Here is a 19,913-nt window from a genome sequence, read left to right as displayed (position 1 = left end):
CTGACTCTTGGTTTCAGCTCAGGTCATGATCTCAGGGGCGTGGGATTGAGCCCCACATGGGGTTCCATGCTCTGAGCAGAGTCTGCCTAAGATTTCCTCTCTCCCTCTCCCTCCAGCCCTCCCCCGAATCCTGTACACTTGCTCTCACTCTCTTAAAGAAATAAATAAAATTTTAAAAAATCATTTGTAGATTTCTTTTTCCCCAAGGAATTTGAGGAATACTCAGAAAACTAGCTGGAGTGTGTATGTCATATGCACTTTGTTCAAATGCCAATCAACCTTTAAATCACATCTCTTGCCTTTTCCTCACACAACTGCCATTATTATCCTGATTTGTGCCTACTAAATTGTATGGCTGAATCTTTCCTAAAGGGCTCATGCTTAAAAATATTTTAATAAGCAAGTAAAGCATACAAACTTCTGATAATGGACATTATCCTCATCTTCTGAAGTAATAGTATTATATATATATGTGTGTGTGTGTGTGTGTATATGTATATGTATATATACATATATGTATATATACATGTGTATATATGTATATATACACACATGTGTATATATGTGTATACACACACACACACATATATATAAAGAGAGAAAATTACTACATATATATAGAAAAGGGACAGAAAAATCACACTGGATTGTGACAAGTCTAAGACAGTATTCTAAAAAACTGCTCCTAAGATGAAAAGAGTAATGTTCTACTTTTTTCCAACACTGGTTAAATATATCTGAACAAAATAATGTTCAAGTAGTTGTGCTATACCAAAGAACAAAAAGATGAAAGGTTTCTTATACAGCTAAGTGCCTTAAGAAAAAACAAAAACTGCTGTGTACAATTCTATTTTTAGAATTAAGAAAACAGCATAAATTTAAGATTGGATCATTCTTAGGTTAACTACCACCACATGTGGCAGATGTTTGCTCTTAAATAGATGCCAACGGGAATATATAGGGAGTAACTCAAATTTAACATTTATAATTAAACTTGAAACTCATTCCAGATCTTCTCAAGTGAGCAATTATAAACTAAATACATTTTGTTTATTTAGAGCCATAAATGGTAAGGTAATTGATACCCTGAAGATATTAAAGAACTAATAGAATTTCAAATGAACACTAACAGCACCAGCAGAGCAGTTAGTACACTTGAGTGCTATTCCTGTTATTCCATTTACTTGGGTGTCCCTGGGTCCTAGTTTCATTACGTACAACATGAAATGGTTGCATTAGATATGTGTAAGGGATTTTCCCCTTAGTCGTCTTCATGCAATGGTACCTACAGAAAACAGTAAAATGAACACTTACCTGGAAAGGTTTCTTAAGGCTGGAAGTTGGTTTAGGTAATCTTGCTGCCCAGAGAGCTGTGAGATCAATGTTTCAGCGCACCTGTCTCCCATCTGTGGCATACAGTCATGTCTTGGCCCACAGGGGGGGAAGCTGTGACCTTGCTAATCAAATTGTGGTCTATAGTAGTGTTGGCACTCCTGGGAGCTTGTTAAAAATGTAGAATCCTGGGCTCCACCCAGAACTACTAAATCAAAATCCATAGTTTAAAGATCCCTACATGATATACGTACACATTAAAACTTAAGAAGTACTACTCAAAGAAAATTTCAGCTTTGAATTTCAATGAATGTAAGAATCCATCTGTTTTAGAGAATATATTTGAAAATATATTTCATAATATTAAATTCCATATTACAGTTAGAATAAAATGAAAAACATATTTTTACACAAATTTCTGAAATTTTTTAAATAGATAAATGTTTACTTCTTAATTAGAAAAAGGGAAATATATTTACCTGTTTGTATACCTGTCGTAAGTACATGATCTCCTCCACAGTTCCCAAAGATATTAGCCTAAACACTTTCACATCCCTGCACTGCCCAATCCTATATGCTCTGTGAAAAGATTAAAAACAAAACAAACAAAAATCAAATGAAACAACTTGGGTTCAGGAGATAGCTTTAGGATAGAAAAATGGAATGTTACTAAAATATTTTTTAAGATTATTTATTTATTTATTTATTTGAAAGAGAGAGAGAGTGAGAGACAGAGCAGAGAAAGCAGGGGAGGGGGAAGGGGGGAGGGACAGAGGGAGAGGGACAAGCACTGAGCAGGGAGCCCCATGTGGGGCTCGATCCCAGGACCCTGGGATCATGACCTGAGCTGAAGGCAGAAGCTTAAGAGACTGAGCCACGAAGGCACCCCTGTTACTAAAATTTTAATTTAGAAGGAAATGTAGGCACAGTTCATTGTATGTTAATTAATGTATGTTAATTAATATGTATCTCAATGAAATTGTTTTAAATGGGGGAGGGGAAAGTGCAAATTTGCAGCCTTAATTTCGCAGAGATTCCTGTCTGACTGAATCACTCAGTTGACTAGCATATCAGGTATTTTGACATGCACCATAGTGCTATTTAAAACAATAACCTGATTCACCATACTGGTTAATGTAGGTCTAGGCCTGGGAGCTTCTGTCACGTAAAGGCTTTATTGGATGCTATGAATGAAATCACCTGTTTTTGTTTTTGTTTTTTTTTAAGATTTTATTTATTTATTTGAGAGAGAGAGCGAGAGAGAGGAGAGAGAAAGTATGAGCAGGAGGAGGGGGCAGGCAGAGGGAGAAGCAGACTTCCCACTGAGCAGAGAGCCCCATCAGGACTGGATCCCAGCATCCTGGGATCCTGACCTGAGCCGAAGGCAGATGCTTAACTGACTGAACCACCCAGGTGCCCCAAGTCACCTGTTTCTAAATATTTGTTACAGTCATGGGCTGGGCAGTGAGAATCAGGGGCAAGGCCATACCACCTCATGCTTGAAACTGTTAAAATTTGGGGGAAATTTAATTTGACCTTGTAAAGTCTCTCTGTGTTGTATCTCGTTCTCTCTCTGCCTCCTTCACCCACTGCTCCTCATAGAAAAGGGCTTTACTAAAAAGAGTATCCTGGGGCCCCGAAAATCTTGCACCCACAGAGGGGAATGGGGGATCCTGAGGCACAGCACAGCCAGGGTAAGGTACTGCCTTCTCACTTTCATCCTGCAGCCCAAATACAGAGGGACTCACAATCCCCTTCTCTCCCACAGTGGAATGGAGTCTTAAAAAAATTTTTTAATGGATCTAAGGAAACGGCTTTTGGAAGTGTGCTCAGTCAACTGGTGAATAGGACAGATTCTGTTAGAATACATATTCTCTAATCTTCACAGATAAAAACCTTATAACATATTAGTTTGGACCTATGCTTCATCAGTTTCTAGGTCCATTAAGAAGAGATATGTTGAGTGATGGTCTTCTTACTATGAAAACAAGTGTTGGGGAACTGCTACAGTATGGAGGTCTAGATCTTCGTTTCTCTCCTTGATTCCTCCTGCCAGCATCAAGTGAAGGGCAGGGAGGGAAAGAGACGTGCTGTTCATTTAGTTTTATTGGCAACTAACTTAAACTGAGTATGAAAACATAGTACCCTGGGATAAATAGGATATTAGGTCTTAATGGCCCAAATGAAAAAGAACAAAATTAAGACAAATGTTGTTAAGATTTAAAAAAGAGAGAGAGAGAGAGAGAATTCTCTGTGGCTTTCATTTGATTATTTTCCTTTACAGCTGTCAGTGGAGAGAGGCTGGTTAACTATGTGGGCTCTGCAAGTCAGGGTATGTGAATTCAGATCTTGAAATCATTGGCTCTGACCTTGAACAAGTTACTTCAATTTGTTGTGCCGCACCTTCCTCACATGCAAAAATGGGTATGATAATAGTGCCTACCCCATAAAGGTTTTGGTGTCAGGGTAATGCTGGCCTCACAGAATAAGTTAGGAAGTGTTTTCTTTCTCTTCAAGTTTTAGTAAGAGCTTCAGAAGGTTTGGTATTAATTCTTCTTTAAGTGCTTGGTAGAATCCCTCCGTGAAGCCATCTGGTCCTGGTTTTTGTTTGTTGGCATTTTGATGACTGATTCAATCTTTTTATTAGTTGTAAGGTTTATTCATATTTTCTACTTCTTCATGATTCAGTCTTGGTAAGTTATGTTTCTTGGCATTTGTCCATTTCATCTAGGTCATCCAATTTGCTGGTGTACAACTGTTTATAGTACTGTCTTACAATCCTTTCTATTTCTGTAAAATCAATAGTAACATCCCCCTTTCCTTCAGATTTTAGTTATTTCAGTCTTCTTTTTTTCTCAATCTAGCTAAGGGTTTGTCAAGTTTGTTGATCATTTTGAAAAAAAATCTCTTGGTTTTGTTAATTTTTTTTCTCCTGTTTTTTTAGTCTCTCATTTATCTCTGATCTAATCTTTATTAACCTTCCTTTTGCGAGCTTTGGGTTTAGTTTGTTCTTCTTTTTCTAGTTCCTTAAGGTATAAGGTTTGAGTGTTGATTTCAGACCCTTTTTTTAAAATGTGTTTACTGCTATAAATTTCTCTTTGCACTTCTTTCACTTTTTACCAAAAGTTTTAATATACTGTTTTCATTTTCATTTTTCCCAAGATATTTGCTAATTTCTCTTGTGATTTCTTTCATAACCTATTGGTTGTTTAAGAGTGTACTGTTTAGGAGTGGTTGTTTAAATGTGTAATTTTTTAAAATTATTTACTTTAGAGAGAGAGAGTACGAGTGAAGGTGGGGAAGAGGCAAAGGGAGGGAGAGAGAGAATCTCAAGCAGACTCCACACCCATATGGAACCCAACTTGGGGCTCGATCTCACAGCCCGGATATCATGACCTGAGCTGAAATCAAGAGTTGGGGCACTTAGCCAACTGAGCCACCCAGGCACCCATCATTTTTTTTTTTTTTTTTTAAAGAGAGAGCGTGCACAAGTGGGGCTAGATGATGGTGTGGGAGCCAAGAGAGGGAGGAGGGGCAGAAGAGGGAGAGAGAATCCCAACAGGCTCTATGCCCAGTGTGGAGCCAACTCGGGGCTTCATCTCAAAACCCTGAGATCATGATCTCAGCTGAATTTAACAGTCAGACACCTAACTGACTGAACCACCCAGGGGCCCCATTTAATTTCAACATATCTGTGGATTTTCCAGTGTTTCTTCTGCTGTCGATTTCTAATTTCATTCTATTGTGTTCAGAAAAGAAATTGTAAGGTTTCAATCTTTTAAAATTTATTAACATGTTTTATAACCTAACATATGGCCTATCATGGAGAATGTTCCATGTACACTTGAGAAAAATGTGTATTGCGCTCTTGGTGGAAGGAGAGTTCTGTATATGTTTCATAGGTCCAATTTGTCTACAGGGCTGTTCAAGTCTTTCCTTCTTGATCTCCCGACTGGATGTTCTATACATTATTGAAAATGGGGTATTGATGTCTCCTACGGCTATTGTAGAACTATTTCCCCTTTCAATTCTGTCAATATTTGCTTTAGTATTTTAGAGCTCATTTGTTTGGTGCATTTATGTTTATAATTGTTATAGCTTCTGGATGAGTTAAATCAAGAACTGCCATTGTCCTTGGTAGAATCCATCAGTGGATTTTATCATTATATACTATATATCATTGTGTATTATCCTTTTTTTATCTTTTATAACAGTATTCAAAAGTTTATTTTGTCTGATATTAGAATAACCACGCTACTCTCTTTTTGATACTATTTGCATGGAATATCTTTTTCCATCCTTTCACTTTCAACCTCTGCATGTCCTTAAACCCAAAGTGAATGTCTTATAGACAGCATATAGTTGGTATATGGTATCTTGTTGTTTTTTAATCTATTCTGCCAATCTGTATCTTTTGATTGGAGAGTTTAACCAAATTGTAACCCGATTACATTTAAAGTAATTAATGAGGGACATCTGGGTGGTCCAGTTGGTTAAGAGTCTGCCTTCAGCTCAAGTCATGATTCCAGGGTCCTGGGATTTACCCTGCATTGGGCTCTCTGTTCACCTAGGAGTGTGCTTCTCCCTCCCACTCTGCCTACTTGTGCTCACTCTGTCAAATAAATAAATAAAATCTTTATTAAAAAGCGATAAAGTAATTAACAATATGGAAGGACTTACTTTTGCTATTTTATTTGTTTTCTGTAGGTCTCATGGCTATTTTGCCCCTCATTTCCTCCATTACTGCCTTTCTTGTGTTACATGATTCTTTTAGTGACAAATTTTGATTCTTTTATCATTTCCATTTGTGTATAGTCTACAGATAGTTTCTTTGTGAAGATTATATATAACATCCAAAACTTACAATTTCTTAACTGATACTAATCAACATCAATTGCATTAAAAAACCCCTCCTTTACAGCTTTGCCCCCCACTTTTATGTTACTGATGTCACAAATTAAACCTTCACATATCATTTATTCATTAACATAGATTTATAGTTAGCTTTATGCATGTCTTTTATTTCTTTTTTAAAGATTTTTTTTCTTTTTTAAAAATTTCATTTTTAAGTAATCTCTACACACCCCAAGAGCAAGAACTACATATTCTACCAATGGAGCCATCCATGCACCCCTGTGTTTTAAATCCTATAAAAAGTAGACTTACAAACCAAAATTAAAGTAATACTGGTTTTTATATTTAAAAATTTTATATTTTCATATGGCTTTGAGTTACTGTCAAGAGTCCTTTAATTTGAACTTGAAAGTCTCCTTTTAGCACTTCTCATAGGGCAGGTCTAGTGATAACAAACTCAGCTTTTGTTGTCTTAATTTCTCCCTCATTTCTAAACGACAGTTTTGCCTGATACAGAATTCTTGGTTAATTTTTTTTTCCTTTTGGTACTTTAAATCTATCATTCCACAGCCTTCTGGCCTATAAAGTTTCTGTTGAGAATCTGCTGGTATTCTTACTGGGGATCCCTTGTACATTACAAGTCATTTTTTTCTTGCTGCTTTCAAGGTTCTCATTCTCTTTGTCTTTAACTTTCTAAAACTTGATAACATGTCTCAGCGTAAGTCACTTTGGGTTTATCCTACCTGGAGTTTGTTAAGCTTCTTGTATTTGTATATTCCTGTCTTTCCCCAAATTTGGGTCGTTATTATTTCAGTCATTGTTTCTTAAATAACTTTGTCCTTTTCTCTCTCTTCTTTTGGATTCCTATAATATGTATTTCAGTCTATTTGATGTGTCCCATAAATTCCTTTAGCTATGTTCATTTTTCTTTGTTGTTTTGGTTTTGGTTTTGCTGTTGTTGTTTTGGTGGGGTTTTTTGTTTTGTTTTGTTTTGCTTTTTTTGCTTGTTTCATTGTTGTTGTTGTTGTTGTTTGTCCTCAGATCAGTCTTCAAGTTTGCTGATCCTTGTTCTGTTTGAGTATGATGAGTCTTTCCAGTGATTTTGTTGTTGTTGTTTACATTCAGTTATTGTATTTGTCAGGTTCAGAGTTTTTGCTTTGTTCTTTTTTTATATATAATTTCTATCTCTTTGCTGATATTCTAATTTTGTTTATATATTGTTTCCCTGATTTTCTTTATGTCTTTGTCCATAGTTTCCATCCAGCTCTTAAGAGTTAGGACAGTTATTTTAAACTCTTTGTCACCTAAGTCCTAAGCCCATGTTTCTTCAGGGACGGTTTCTGGAGATTTTGTTCCTCTGACTGTACTAGGTTTTCCTCTTTCTTTAAATGTCTGATGTTTTTGTTTTGTTTTGTTGTAAAAAAAAAAAAAATTGGCCATTTGATAAAATAGCCACTTCTAGTCTTTGCAAGCTAGTATGGAAAACACACATTAATTAGCAGGGTATATCTTGAGTCTTGGGAGAAGCTCAGGGTAAGGATTAAAATCTGCTTTGGTCATTTCTAGTCATATGTCCTGCCTGGGTCTGTGTGTATGTGTGTGCTTTTAAATGTCTTAATTTCCCAAAGAGTCTCATTTCAGTGTCTTCTCAGGGCCTTAAACACATTCTATCATATTCTTCTACTGTAATACCATGTACCAGGGATAGAATCCCACTGCAGCTTTCATGCACCGTGGGGCTCATCACTGCTTTAGCTTCTGCTAGTCTGAGATCCAAACTATGCCACCATTCCTCCTCTAAGCACTGTCAGGTGAAATTGAAACAATTCCCTTTGGCAGCTTACAGACAGGTTAGAAAGTTGCAAAGGTGTTCCATACCTGAGAGGGAGGGAACTGGGAATTGGTTGCTTCCCCTGGTTGTACTGCATTAGAGAATGGGGCTGAGCCAAGAATGAGTAAAGATGCCATGAAACTTCTCAGTTTTGAATATAGCTTCTTCTTCATTGGACATTGTTTAACTACTATAGATCTTTGACTGAATTAAAGAGATCCAATGAAGTTATTTTAATCAGTCTCTGTTTTTTTTAATCCACCCATAGGGAAACATGTACCTAGAGCCTCTTATTCTGCCATCTAGCTGGCATCACTTTTTGATTTCCTCTTTAATACAAGAGTTATTTAAAAATATATTTAAAAACATCCATATGACTAGATTTTTATTAGCTACAAGTTCATTGTTATTTTCTAGGGTCTTTTGACTGGAGCCATGTAATCTAGTCCTTGTGATTTATATTAAAATATATAGTCATTTAAAAGTATGCTCTAAAATGAAAGACTGGGTATTTTCAGTTGTAATATGGTTATATACATTTATTAAATTCAAGGCTAAATAACTGTTATTTAAATAATTTATATATTTCCTTTTTTTGCCTAATCCATTAATTTTTGAGAGAGGGATATTAAGTTTCCCATCATGACTGTGGATTTGTCCATTTCTCATCATAAAAGAGTTTTGGCTTTGTTATATAATGCTATTATACTTTCCTCATGGATTGTTCCTCATTTTTTTCCTTAATGCATCTTGCTTTGAAGCTTGATGGCTTGATATTAATATTGCCACTCTTACTTTTTGTTACTATCTCCCTGATTAGATTTTTAGGTTATATTTTTATTTTTAACCTTCTATGTATTTTTAAATTTTATATATAGTAGTAAGCATAAACCTGAATCTAACTTTTCATTTTAACTTTCTTTTTTTGTTTGTTTAAATAAGGAAGTTTTAGCCCATTCATATTTATATTTGGCCTTATTTCTTACAGTTTATTTTATGTTTTGTATTTGCCATTCTTTTTTAGTTTCTTTCCCTCTCACTGCACATATCTCACTGCATATCCCTCTCACTCATATTTCTAATCATTTACTGAAATAATCACATTTTCTCAGTGACTTTTTAAAAATATTATTTTGGAAGTTCTGTTTGTTTTTACTTCTAATTTCCAATGTTTCTCTAAGTGGATTTGGGGATCAGTTGCATCACAATCACCTTGGTTGGTTTTTTTTCTTAAGATTTTATTTATTTGAGAGAGCACACGTGTGCAAAAATGAGCAGTGAGGGGTGGGGAGGTGGGGGGCAAAGCAGAGGGAGAGGGACAAGCAGACTCCATGCTGAGTGCAAAGCCTCATGCAGGGCTCAATCCCACCACCTGGAGATCATGACCTGAGCCGAAATCAGGAGTCGAATGCCTAACTAACTGAGCACCAGAAGCCCATGGGTAGTTTTGAAAGAACTGTGGTGAAATACATGTGATATTTACCATTTTAATCATGTGGGGGGTTTTTTTGTTTGTTTTTGTTTTTGTTTTGTTTTGTTTTTGAGAGAGCGAGAGTGCATTGAAGTGGGGTGTGGAGGGGCAGAGGCAAGGACAGAGAGAATCTTAAGCAGGCTTCACGCCCAGTGTGAGCAAGCCTGACACAGGGCTCAATCTCAAAAGCCTCAGATCATGACCTGAGCCAAAATGAAGAGTCAGATGTTTAACCAACTGAGCCATCCATGCTCTCTCCATTTTAACCATTTTTAAACATACAGTTCAGTGGCATTAAGAAAATCTGTATTGTTTTGCAACATTACCATCGTCCATCTCTACAACTTTATCATCCCAGACAAAAAATTTGTACCCATTACACAGTAACTCCCCATTTCCTCCTTTTCCCAGCCACTCATAACCACCATTCTATTTTCTGTCTCTATGAATTTGACTATACCAGATACAATCATATAAGTGGAAATATACCATATTTGTCTTTATATATCTGGCTTATTTCAATTAGCATAATGTCTTAAAGGTTCATCCATGTTGTAGCGTGTAACAGAATTTCATTCTTTTTTGTTTTTTAGAAGCTACATGAGATGGTGGGTATTAACTAAACTAACTGTGGTACTCATTGTATAGTACACGTAAGTCAAGGCATTGTGGTATAGCTTAAATTTATATAGTGCTGTATGTCAACTATATCTCTGTAAAACAAAGAATTTCATTCCTTTTTAAGGCTGAATATTTCATCTTATGTACAGAATACATTTTGTTTATCCATTCATCTATCAGTGAACATTTCAGTTACTTCTACCTTTTGGCTACAGTGAATAATACTGCTATAAACATGGTTGTACAAACATCTTTTTGAGTTTTTGCTTTCAATTCAAAATGTGGAAATTCTATACTTAATCTTTTAAAAATCACCCTATTGTTTCCATAGCAGCTGCATCATTTTATATTCCCAGCAGCAATGCACAGGGTTCTAATTTTTTCATATCCTCACCAAGACTTGTTTTCTATTTTTTTTTTTTAAGATTCTATGTATTTATTTGAAGGAGAGAGAGAGAGAGAGGGCGTACAAGCAGGGAGAGCAGCAGACAGAGGGAGCGGGAGACTCTCCGCTGAGCAAGGAGCCCAATGTGGAACTTGATTCCAGGACCCCAGGATCATGACCTGAGATGAAGGCAAATGCTTAACCTACTGAGCCACCTGGGTGCCCTGATCTATTTTTGGTAATAGTTATCCTAATGGTCATGAGATTGAGCCCTGCCAAGGCTCTGGGCTAGGCATGGAGACTGCTTAAGATTCTACCCCTCCCTCAACCCCTCCCTAACCCCCGCTCACACACACAAGTTCTCTTAAAAAAAAAAAAAATTTATCCTAATGGGTTGAAGTAATATCTCATTGTAGTTTTGATTTGCATTTCCCTAATGATTGGTAATATTGAGCACTTTTTCATGTTCCTATTGGCCATTTGTATATCTTTTTTTGAGAAATGTCTATTCAAGCCCTTTTCCTATTTTTAAATTGGGTTTTTATTTTCTGCTTCTTGTTACCGAGTTTTAGAAGTTCTTTATATATTCTAAATGTTAAGTCCTTATCATGTATAATTTGCAAATGCTTTCTCCTATGGGTTGTTTTTTACTCTGTTGCTATTGTCCTTTGATGTACAACCTGAGGAGTTTCTTAAAGTGGAAACTGTAGATCCCCACACTAGACCTACAGAGTTAGAATACCAGAAGGATGGAGCTTGAACATCCGTGTTTAAAAATTGAACCAAGTGATTATTATGCCCAACTCTCCGAGTTGTTGCCCTTAAATTTTTTGCTAAAATTTAAAAACAATTTTTGGCATAAATCTGAAAACTAAGATATTCTAATTCTTTTTTGATGAAATATAAATTCTAACACAATTATCCCCACCTCCAGTGTTTTATTGAAATTATATTGAATTTTAGTTTTTGATTCTTATTTTCTTATTTTTTTTTTAAATTTTACTTTTTTACTTGAGAGAGAGAGAGCACAAGCCAGGAGAGGGACAGAGGGAGAGAGAATCTCAAGCAGATTCCCCGCTGAGCACAGCCTGATGCAGGGCTCGACTCAGGACCCTGAGATCATTACCTGAGCCAAAGTCAGACATTAAACTGACTGAACCACCCAGGCACCCCTCTTATTAATTTTCTTATACCATCCTTTCATATTTTTGAGAATTCTTTCTTTAAAACTGCATTAAGCCTCTCAACTAAACCATCAACAACTATTTAGACTTAAATATAAATTTCTTTGTTCCTAGATGTCAAGAGTTGCTTTATTTTCCTTCACATACTGATATTTTAGCTACTGATTATAAAGTCAAAATTATTTTCTTGCAGATATCATCATATGAATTTTGTCACTTTGACAACTTCAATTGTGTTCCAGAATTCTATAATGCAGATGAAAAGTCTGTTCTTCAAAATCTGTTCTGCTGAAATGAATGTGATTTTATTTCTTTGTTGGTAACCTGTTTTTTTCTTTTTGTCTTTGTTTTATAAATAATTTTCTCTCCCTCTTTCTCACTCTGGCATCATTTAGCCCCTTTCTTTATCTCTGGAATTTAGAAATATCACCACTATGTGTATTTTTTCTCTCCTGCCCTGTCATTGTGTTCTAAAATAATCATTCCTTTTATTTTCCATATCAATCTCCACTTTCAGTCCTCTCCACTTTATTACTTAGACCTTGAACTGAATTATTTGGCAATAATTGTAATTTCTAAGAATTTTTTTTTTAAGATTTTATTTATTTATTTATTTACTTGAGAGAGAGCTAGAGAGAGAGTGAACGAGCAGGGGGGAGGGACAAAGGGAGAGGGAAGAGCAGAAGGGAAGAGGGAAGAGACTCCCCACCGAGCAGAGAGCCTGATGTGGGGATCATGACCTGAGCTGAAGGCAGATGCTTAATGTACTGAGCCATCCAGGTGCCCCTAATATCTAAGAATTTCTATTTTTCTCTTCTATGCACTTCTTTACATGGTGTCCCATTCTTATTTTATTTCCTTCAGGGTCTGTTTCTCATCTTGGCCTTTTTCTTTCATACTGCTGGTTTTATTAAACTATCTTATAATTCTTTTTTAAAAAGATTTTATTTATTTGAAAGAGTATGAGCGAGAGAAAGAGGAGGAGAAGCAGACTCACCTGCTGAGCAGAGAGCCTGACATGGGGCTCGATCTTAGGATCCTGGGATCATGACCTGAGCCGAAGGTAGTCACCTAACCAACTGAGCCACCCAGGTAACCCCATCTCATAATTCTTAATTTTCCATTCATAATTACAAATGAGGAACTGGATGGACTGCACAGGAAAGCTGGTCTGGATTTCCAAACAGGTACACAGGTCTATTTAATCATTCCCCTCTTTTTGTGTTCCACAGAGATCTGGGATTACTTTAGGTTCAGCTCTGCTTTATGATCTGGTCCTAATGTCCACTGCAAAAACCTTCTGTCAGTCTGATTCCCCACTTATTTATAAAATTTATGAAATAAATCTTTCACCTTTGATCAAGGGGTATCTGTTGTAGGCCAATCCCTCTTTATATATGGAGTGTAGGAGAGGAAATGGTTTTAGGATTAGCACATTAATTAATTTCCCACAATTCCATCTGGTCTCTTTCTACATCCTATAGTTGCTGACCCCAAGCTTGAAATTTCTCTGTGCTCTCCTACCAACTTTGGACTGTGGCTTTTTTCTGCTGGTTTCTTGATCATACAGATTCTGTTTACCTTCTGTCTTCTAGGAGTTTCTCAAAACTTCTGATCTACTAGTAGTGACCTTCCCTCTCTTCCTGCAGTATTATGGGTTTGTTCCTTCTTAAACCAGTCCTGTCATAATAATGGGATCTGGGGATGGACAGAAAATAAACTGCTATTATCAGGCTGCCATTTGGATTCAGATTTGGGGTTATCTTAAATACAATTTTTTTTCATAAGGTTTTCTCTATCTTCTAATCATAGTAGCAATCTAAAAGAGTCAAAAAGGAGTATTTTCAGATAAAAAGTACTTGTTAAATTTTGTCAGTATTATACCTGTCAATTGCTTGAAGATCATTGGCTGGATTCCAAGTAGGATCAAATAATACAACAACATTGGCACCAACAAAATTGAGGCCTAGTCCACCAGCCCTAGAGGAACCAGAAAAGGGCATATTAAAAGAGCAAAAACATAATTGTTGCCCTCTAATTCAATTGTGCCAGGTTTCTGTAACCAAATCAATACAATATTGCATTGACATCATAAAAATAAGATTACAACACAGACACACCAAAACCGAAATAGCTATGGAATATCATTTTTCTACCATTCTAGAATATCCCTTAAAAAAATTGACTATTAAAGCCCACATAAGTAGGTTGTGCTGGTTTTTTTTCACTTTTTGGCTATTCAAATTACTATGCTATACGATTTTCCTAACATGCATTCTAAAAATTGTAAGTATAGTCCAGCTAAATAAAGCAATATACACATTTTTAAAAGTCAATACAGGAGTAGATACACTTCTTATTCTTCCTACTAAGTGCAGCTAAAAATCCCTGGACATCATATATAAAATAAACAAAAGACTCAGAAAGGTAGAGAGAACAAAGACATGCTAGGGAGTATATGAACTAAGGAATGATACGGCAACGAGTTCTCCAGCTGTCTTTTTGCCTAAAAATCCCAGACTGGGTTCTGAAGAAACCAGTATACTGGTAATGCCAACAGTTGAGACAAAAAAGCCCCAAGAAAAGCCTTCTTCCTTTAGCCAAAGAACCAGGAAAGGTATAGCCTTTTAAGACAGAAAAATGTTAGGTAATAACCAGCCTATTGTAAACACCACGGAAAAAAAATCTATGGTCCCACTCCCAACCTGGTCAGTAAAGGCTGAGTGAGGAGATTAGATCTCCACCCTTGCCTTTTTTTTTTTTTTTTAAGATTTTTTTTTTTTTATTTGACAGAGATCACAAGTAGGCAGAGAGGCAGGCAGAGAAAGAGGAGGAAGCAGGCTCTCTGAGGAGCAGAGAGCCTGATGCAGGGCTCGACTCCATGACCCTAGGATCATGACCTGAGCCGAAGGCAGAGGCTTTAACTCACTGAGCCACCCAGGTGCCCCTCTCCACCCTTGCCTTAATGGGATGCCTCTCATCCACACCCAGAGGGTGTCAGAGAAAACAAACTGAGGAGCTGGGGACATTTTTTTACACTCAGCTATAACCAAATCCCCTCTGTGATGTCAGTGGAGGCTGTACCGAACATTAATGAAGTGCCTCACTCAGGATGTCAACAGAAGCTAAGCAAGAAACATGGATTCCCACCCCTATGCGGCTGGCATGGCATCTGCCTAAAACAAAGGGAAAAAGCCCCACGGTAGATAAGCTCAAAATAAAAAATTACAAAATGTGTGAAGAAACCATCCACCATAAGGAAGAGTCGAGAGAAAAACAAACAGAAGGATTAGCAGCCCCAAGTACAGGAGTTAGTAGAGCAAAAAATGCCATTCAAAAAGAGATTTAAAAAAAATAATTAAAATTACTAAAGAAATAAAAGGCAGGCTAGAAACCATAAAGAACAAAATATAAGTAAAAACAATTAGGCAGATCTGAAAAATATCACTAGGACTTTTAAACATGAAAAAATGCGGTCTTTAAAAATTCAATGAATGGGTTAAATAACAATTTCTAATATAAAGAGATAATTAGGAGCTTTCTGGCAAATCTCATCAAATTAGACGGTGTGAGCAGAAAAGGAGTGAGAGATGACTGCTTGTCATGGGAAGTTCTACACTATTTGAACTGTTGTTGAAGGCATTTATGGCTCTGAAAAACATTATTTAAGAAATTAAAAATGTTTATTATATAGGAAATCAAGAATGCTTGTGTGTACTTTATAAAACTTAACTGAAGACAATATTCTATGTTATTTAATGCTCTGTGGGTAAGGAAGGGCTCATCTGAGAAAGTATTTCTTGATTTATTCACAGGAAAATGAGAATCCAGAACTTCTCTCCTTATGACTTCATTGCAAGAATACGAGAATAACTTACTTCTCAACAGTAAGTGGCTCACTCATCGTATACATAATTTTATTCCTCATTTTAAGTAATTATTGTGTTGACTTTTTACATTTTATGTATGTTTGTTTTTAAAGTCCTTTGAAATTCTTTTTGAAAGATAGTGGGGACAGATCTATAAAACACTTACATATTAGATGTCAAAGTAAGGATTTATTACCCCCAAAAAGGGATTAATCTTCTTAGGTGTTTATATTGGCTTAACTCTTTCTCTAAAGTGTGTATGTTCTTTAAAAGGTTTTATTGAGAGATTCATAAATAGGTATTAGAACTGACTTAACTTCTATAAAACCTATTAATGTGGAGTTGCTGTGGTTGAGATGAGGTAGACAGAGGGAGGAAGTACCAGGCCCACTAAGCCCAGTGGGCTCTCTACGGCTCCTTGAGCACAGTTTAAAAATGCTGCTACACATGATTCTCAGTTATATGATTAATAACTTGATTATTCAATTAAGTCTGGCTATTCTGACCACAAGACATGAATAAAAACACTATCACAGAAAATTCCTGGGAGGAAACATCCATTTCTTTTGATTGTTATCTTTATAAACCCAGACATATAAGGAGAATTCAGTGATAATAAGAAAATTGAGAGAAAAGGTTAGGTAAAACTCAAGATATTGTTATTTCAGTCATAATTAATAGCATTTTTGCTGCTTCTCCTTAAAGCCAAATAAAACAAAGCAATAGAAGCATAACCACTGAAAATTAATCCAGTAATAATTTTTAAATTACCCTAAATCTTAAAAGCAATTAGATAAAAATCAAGTTATCAAATTTTATTTTCTTACATTGTGGATACTAGGCAAATGTTAACATCTTGTGTACTGTTGAACTCTTTCACAATCTTGAGTCTTTCCTCTGATTTCGTACTTCCATCAAGTCGTCGGTAATCAAGTCCAGCCGCCATACAGTATTGTTGCAGAATATCAAGCAACTACAGAAAAGATATGAAGAAAGGCAAAGACATATTCATGGTGTAATAAGTTTCATACAATTATAGAGATAATATTTACTAAGTATTAATAATTGCTGCTTACAAATTCTTTCTTACAATTATAAGAGCAACAAATATTTTCCTGGCTTCTGGCTCATGTATTTCTTCCTATTATCCTGAAACTAAAGTTCACCAACGCTTGTCTTAAAAAAAAAAAAGAAAAAAATCAACCTTTTAGGGAAAAAAAGAAGTCAAACTTTATTTTTTTAAACTAAAACTAAATTAAAAGAAAAGTATTGGCCAATTTATGTAAATGATTTTCATTATTTGTGCTATTTTCCAGGTTCTAAAATCTCTTAAATGTCTTGAATATTTTAATTATAGCAAAAACATCAACAGAGTATTAAAAATCTATCTTTGAATCTGCTATTTGACAATAACCTTGATATCTTTGAGATTTAAGTGTCTTCTGTTTTAAAAGTTGCTTATCTCACTATCATTTCCTACAGTATGTATAGGATAGAAAATGTGGCTGGACACATATGTCTCTTAGGCTTTGTGGCTCAGAGTTAGTGCTGGGCCAATCAAGAATATACTTCAGGGGGCACCTGGGTGGCTCAGTGGGTTAAAGCCGCTGCCTTTGGCTCTTGTCATGATCCCAGGGTCCTGGGATCGAGCCCCGCATCGGGCTCTCTGCTCAGAGGAGAGCCTGCTTCCCCTTCTCTCTCTGTCTGCTTCTCTGCCTACTTGCGATCTCTGTCTGTCAAGTAAATAAATAAAATCTTAAAAAAAAAAATCATTTTAAAAAAAAAAAGAATATACTTCAGAAGAAACTCACCTTGGTGGAAAAGGAGAAAAGAAGTATTTTATCTTTGTTTTTCCTGCAATGATTTAAAAGCTGCTGAAGGACCTGGAAATGAACCACAGAAATCAACCACCAGTGAAACCGTTCCAACTAAAAGCACGCTTTATACATATAAACCTCACTTGAGAATTTCTTAAAAATTATTTTTATACAACATAACCTCACTCCTCTTTCCTAATTCCCTTCATTTTTGCCAACTTAGAGAAATAAAGTATTAGATATTACATGAGATGTTTTCATCATCATATTGTCAATAATGAGGTAAGGTTCCCAAAGACTTTTGTTTCATCTCATCTGGTTTTAATAAAAAGGAAGCATTTTAGATTATGGGATGCATTTAAATGAATTAATTTAATTTCTAAAGCACACTTTCTTTATACCTACAATATGTTCAGAAACTAAATTACAGAACAGCATTCCTTTTAGGAAGTATTTAAGTTTTTTCTAGATAGATGTAATGAAATGTGTTTAATTACATTTAAGTTCTAAAAGTCTTGATATTTATTTTCTTAAAATAATCAGTCACATATACACCTCTTCTCATTTTATCCCTTCTGCTTCTCTATTTACAGTAAGCCCTGACTTCCAGATTTGATTTTGACCTCAAAATGTCGATAATTTGCCCCCATACACAGTGCTTTTAGGGATGGAGCAAATAATCCAAAGCCTATTTATAATAGTAATACTGTTATTTTTAAAACAGGCATTTCCACATCTGGCAATGACAGTTCCAGAACACTGTGGAAAAGTAATCCACAAAGGAAAGAAAAGGAATTTTCTGAACTAGGCTTAAAATTTTTCTGAATTATGCAACAAACACTTCAGCAATTTTGTTTATTCACTGATAAGCATTTAAACTTAAAATAAAAAATTATAAGCAATATAAGAAACATAAGACACTTTCAATAGTCGACTAAGAGAAGACACTGTGCTAACTCTGACCCCTGCGTCCAATCCCTTGGAAAAAGCCATGGAGTTAAAAAGAAAGCTACTCAGATAACCAATCAAATGGTGAATAAAAATGTCACAGATCAGGTAAACACATAATTTTAATACTCGCAGAACTTACAAAGTAAGCTTTGCATTTATTTGCAAAATAAGTTTTGCATTTACTTTATTTTTTAATAAAACTGATTCTATATAAAATATGTGCATTAGAGTTTCACATAATATATTAGCTTTTTAAAATTAAAAAACTTTACTTTTTAGAGCAACTTTGGATTTACAGGAGAATGGAGTAGAATATACAGAGAACTCCCACAGACTCCGTTCCCCCATCTTGCACTTCTGCCCCTCCCCTGCACCCAGCTTTTCCTATTATTAACATTTTGCATTAGGGTGGTACATTTGTAACAACTGATGAATGAAGAAATTATTATTAATAATATATAATCATTAACTATTATTATTAAATCATTAACTATTATTATTAACTAAAGTCTATTTACATTACTTACCTTAGGGTTCATTCATTGTATTGTACATTTCATGATTTTTTACAAATATATAATGACATGTATTCATCATTACAGTATTACACAGAATAATTTCACTGCCCTAAAAATTCCCTGTACTCCATCTATGCATCCCTCCTTTCAAACCCCAGGCAACCACTTATCATTTTACTTTTTCTACAGTTTTGCATTTTCCGGAATGTCATATAGTTGGAATCATACAGTATGTAGCCTTTTAGACTGGCTTCTTTCACTTAGTAATATGCAATTAAAGTGCCTTGTGTCTTTTTGTAGCTTGATAGTTCATTTCTTTCTATTACTGAATAGTATTCTATTGTCTGAATATACCACAATTTATCTATTCACCTACTGAAGGACATCTTGGTTGCTTCCAAGTTTTGGCAGTTATAAATAAAACTGCTATAAATATCTGGGTACAGGCTTTTGTGTGAGATTTTTAACTCATTTGGGTAAATACCAAGGAGTGTTGTAAATAACAATGTTCACAGCTAAGAAATCCTGGGCCTAACTCTTCTCAAATTAGGCCTAGAGATGAACATGACCCCTATATGATCCCAACAGCACTAAATTGGGTTTCCTGAATCTTTTTCCCCACCCCCTCACAGTAAGTGGCCCTGTGGTATTTCCCAAGGGAAGGGAAAATGAGGATTCTTATCAGGGGAGTAAGTTCAACTTGTGACCATCCACTTGAATAGTAGTTGAGATTTAAAAAAAAAAAGAAAAAAGACCTTCACATATAAGAGAAAGAGGTTGAGTTCATGAGTGTAGCTTTGAGGGTATGAAGGGTACAATAAGCATTACAACAACAAACAAATTACAGCTGCAGGCTGATGAATAATAAGAAAAGTAGAACTAGTATCACCTGAATTCAAGACATACATGCAACTTGGATTTCTTAACTCTCCCCACAGGCAATAGGTTATATGCCTATACATTTTGTATCACTAAATCATCAGATGATGTTGATAATCAGATGATGATACACAATCTTAAAAATATAACCCTAGATTATTACTATCAGTCTCCGTCTTATTGGTGTTCTCTCACAAAACA

At 35.5% G+C, this 19,913-nt stretch overlaps 1 protein-coding gene across 1 annotated transcript in view; it reads right to left on the bottom strand.

Moving 5' to 3' along the window:
- ERCC6L2 (ERCC excision repair 6 like 2) overlaps positions 1–19,913 on the bottom strand; it is a 127,622-nt gene that overhangs the window by 49,146 nt on the left and 58,563 nt on the right. The window contains exons 10-13 of the mRNA XM_080819719.1: positions 17,359–17,430; positions 16,375–16,520; positions 13,563–13,658; positions 1,812–1,911 (exon numbers count right to left, since the gene is read on the bottom strand). Coding sequence (XP_080675845.1) covers positions 1,812–1,911; positions 13,563–13,658; positions 16,375–16,520; positions 17,359–17,430 — 414 coding nt within the window. The remainder of the gene's footprint in view (positions 1–1,811; positions 1,912–13,562; positions 13,659–16,374; positions 16,521–17,358; positions 17,431–19,913) is intronic.

Source organism: Martes martes, assembly GCF_963455335.1.
Source record: "Martes martes genome assembly, chromosome: 12".
Classification (NCBI taxonomy): Eukaryota; Metazoa; Chordata; class Mammalia; order Carnivora; family Mustelidae; genus Martes; species Martes martes.
Note: the sequence above shows the minus strand (reverse complement) of the source record. Positions and strands in the feature narration are given on the sequence as shown.